General features: G+C 31.4%; 1 protein-coding gene across 1 annotated transcript; it reads left to right on the top strand.

Moving 5' to 3' along the window:
• Positions 1 to 8: 8 nt before the first annotated feature.
• Positions 9 to 1,983, top strand: LOC106475261 (poly [ADP-ribose] polymerase 15-like). The gene has a single exon (XM_013935959.2). It carries the CDS (start codon positions 139 to 141, stop codon positions 994 to 996), a length of 858 nt encoding a protein of 285 aa, XP_013791413.1. The 5' UTR covers positions 9 to 138; the 3' UTR covers positions 997 to 1,983.
• Positions 1,984 to 3,303: the final 1,320 nt, after the last annotated feature.

Below are 3,303 nucleotides of genomic sequence, written 5' to 3' on the forward strand. Positions count from 1 at the left end.
GGAGAGGATTTAAAACCTCTTGACCTTTCCCTCAATGCAACAAGTCCAGTTGAAAACACACCTTTATTAGTAAAACTTATTGGTCCACAGTCCAGACTGTCAAAAGCTGAATCACTGTTAAAACAAAAATTGAAAGACATGTTCAAGAAGGATGAAATTAATGTATCTTATAACTTACTCAGTCATCTGTTATCTAAAATAAAGCATATTTGTAATGAAAATAAAGTTATATACAGCTTTAAAAAGGACTCTACATTTGACAGTACAAAATATATTATTAATCTTGAAGGAAGTACATCAAATGTTGTTTCTGGCAAGGCTGCTATATTAGGAAAAATATTAGCATATCATGAATCTATGCCCAGGGAAAGCACATTTAATGTCCCACCACACTGGGACACTCAGCAAAACAAAACAACTGCATTAATCCCTCTTGATTCAAAATCGTCAGAATATTCAAGAGTTGAGCAAAAGTTTCATTCCACTATTATGGGTAAAAAAATTACTACAGTTTTTAGGATCCAAAACCTTTGGCTATGGCAGAAATATTGTCAGCATAAAGAGCTCCTAGAAATGAAAAACATTAATTCAGTTGGTGAAAAACTTCTTTTTCATGGTACTCGCAATAATGAGCCAAAAAGGATTTATGACAATGAAGAGGGATTTGACATGCGCTTTAGTGCAAAAGGAATGTGGGGAAATGCCAATTACTTTGCTGAGAATGCCAGCTATTCTGATGCATATGCATACAGGAATTCATCAGGTGCAAAAGAAATATTTTTAGCTCTTGTTCTTACAGGTGATAGCATTAGGCTCTCCCCAAATTCTAACCTGCGAATGCCTCCTCCAAAGTCATCAAATGTTATTGCTGAAGGAAAAGTGCAATTTGCAGAGACACGATATGATACTGTGAATGGCTTTACCCAAAACAGTACAGTTTATATGACATATGATAACTTGAAAGCTTATCCAACTTACCTGATTAGTTACATGTAATAAGTATGACACTGTGGATGACTTTACCCAAAACAGTACAGTTTATATGACATATGATAACTTGAAAGCTTACCAACTTACCTGATTAGTTACATGTAATAAGTATGACACTATGGATGACTTTACCCAAAACAGTACAGTTTATATGACATATGATAACTTGAAAGCTTATCCAACTTACCTGATTAGTTACATGTGATAACTATGACACTGTGGATGACTTTACCCAAAACAGTTGAGTTTATATGATAATTTGAAACTTTATTGAGCTTATCAGATTTGTTGTATTTAATTTGCATTACATCAAATGAAAGAAGAGACTGCTATATACTGTTATAAGCCATGTACTTGTGGCATCAAAAACAGAGTAGAATATCTCAGAATTTTATGTCTGTTGAACACAGCATGTAATATTTAACAGTAGTGAATTTGTTTTGGTTTTAATTGAAGAGAATTTGAATAATTTGGAAATTTATAATGTAGTTTTATACAACTATGTATATGCTTTAGTTTTATGAAATATTTTGCAAGTAATATAATTATTATAATATATGAAAACATTTATTGGGGCTTTGGTTTCTTTCATGATAAAACTAAATTGAATCTTTTATAATTCTGTGTGGTCATAATGATTTAGTATAAGCATATTATAATTATTACAGTTACTTACTGTGTTTGTACATGTTATTCAGACTGTCATTCATGCAATTTTCAGCTCAACAAGTTTTGTGGAAAATTTTATTGTACTGATTGCTCCAAATTTTATATGATATGCTAAAAGAAACTCACTGAGATTAAGAAGATAAAATTAATGTGTGTGTGTGTATATACCTAGTATGGTATTACAATAAAATATAACAACAATAGCACACAGTTGTAATATTACTCAATTTTTAATTATTTTTTTTTTAATGATGTATTGTAACATTTGTACTGTTACACCAATGTTTTTTTTTAAATCAATAAATTCAACTTGCTGTGGACTAATTACCAGAAGTTTAGAGGTAGATGATATATCAGATTCTAATGCAGCTTTATCACATGAAGCATGGATAGCTTACTGGCATTTTTATAAGATTATCATACTGAAGGCTGTCAAGTTTTGTATTGAAATGTAATACATGGCAAGAAGTAGTATGGAAATAATAGATCCACTGAAATATTTTTGTTTTTTGATGAAACTGTAGATTACTTGTATATTTCACAAATTTTACTGTAACTAACCCTGCAACTTTCTCAATTACAATACAAAACCCGTATGAAAAAAAAAAGTATCACAATATATCTATTTAAAATGTTTTACATTATTCAATTAAAGAAACATTGCAGATGTAAACTGTTTCTTCTTAACACCTAGACTTTGAGTTAGAGACATATTTGATGGGTTGATAGACAAATAAAGCTTTCTGATGCTCTTCTTTTTTGAGTATTTTGAATAGATTTGAATTCTATATGATACTTGAAACCTAAAACTACCTATCAGTGTGGCCAAATTCATATTAGTTTCCAGACTATGAAGAAGTAAAACCCATACCCTAATCCAAAATTCCACACAAAATATAATAGTAGTTACACATATTTCACCATACAAAATGTTGTTCCCTGTGTCTTTAAAGCCATTTTTTACATAGTTTTCATTGGACCTATTGATAAATATGGCAGAAGAAGGCTCAACAGTACTCACCTGCTAAGTACAGTACCTGCTTGAACACTTCTACTATTTTGTGCAAAAAGGAATACAGCTTGGCCTAAACTCCATAGCTTTGTGGCTGAACACTAGTAAGGTACGAGTTCTTTTGGCAGTAAAATGTTTATTGAAGTTAAAAGAATGAGTCCTTCATTGGAGTACATTTTTGAATAGTGAAAAGCATGACTCCCCCTCTGAAGCACACCCATCCCTCAAATTTGGTCTCCTTGATTTGTAGACAGGGTGTCAAAAATAACATTTCTCAAAACATACATTTGAGAAAATAATTCTTGAAATAAAAACTGTTAGAGGTTTCTAGTGTTGTACAAAGCTGTACTATGCATAAATGCCCCCTCATGAAATTTGTAGATTTTTCAAAACTTCTATATTTTCTTTCAGTTCAGTTTGGATGTAGAGTTGAACAAATTCACATTCCTCCAGTGCATTAAGGATTTGAATTTACTTATTGGAAATTTATCATGTTTTGTTTCTGAAAAGATAGCTTGTGGTTTTTCTGGAATAGATGGTTGTTTTCTCTGTCAGCAAATTGGATAACAGCTTGTTCAAAATGAACAAAAATGGTGATTGCAAGGTAGTCATGTGCAAACCTGGCTTTGTTG

The sequence above is a fragment of the Limulus polyphemus genome, unplaced genomic scaffold (genome assembly GCF_000517525.1).
Source record: "Limulus polyphemus unplaced genomic scaffold, Limulus_polyphemus-2.1.2 Scaffold8309, whole genome shotgun sequence".
Classification (NCBI taxonomy): domain Eukaryota; kingdom Metazoa; phylum Arthropoda; class Merostomata; order Xiphosura; family Limulidae; genus Limulus; species Limulus polyphemus.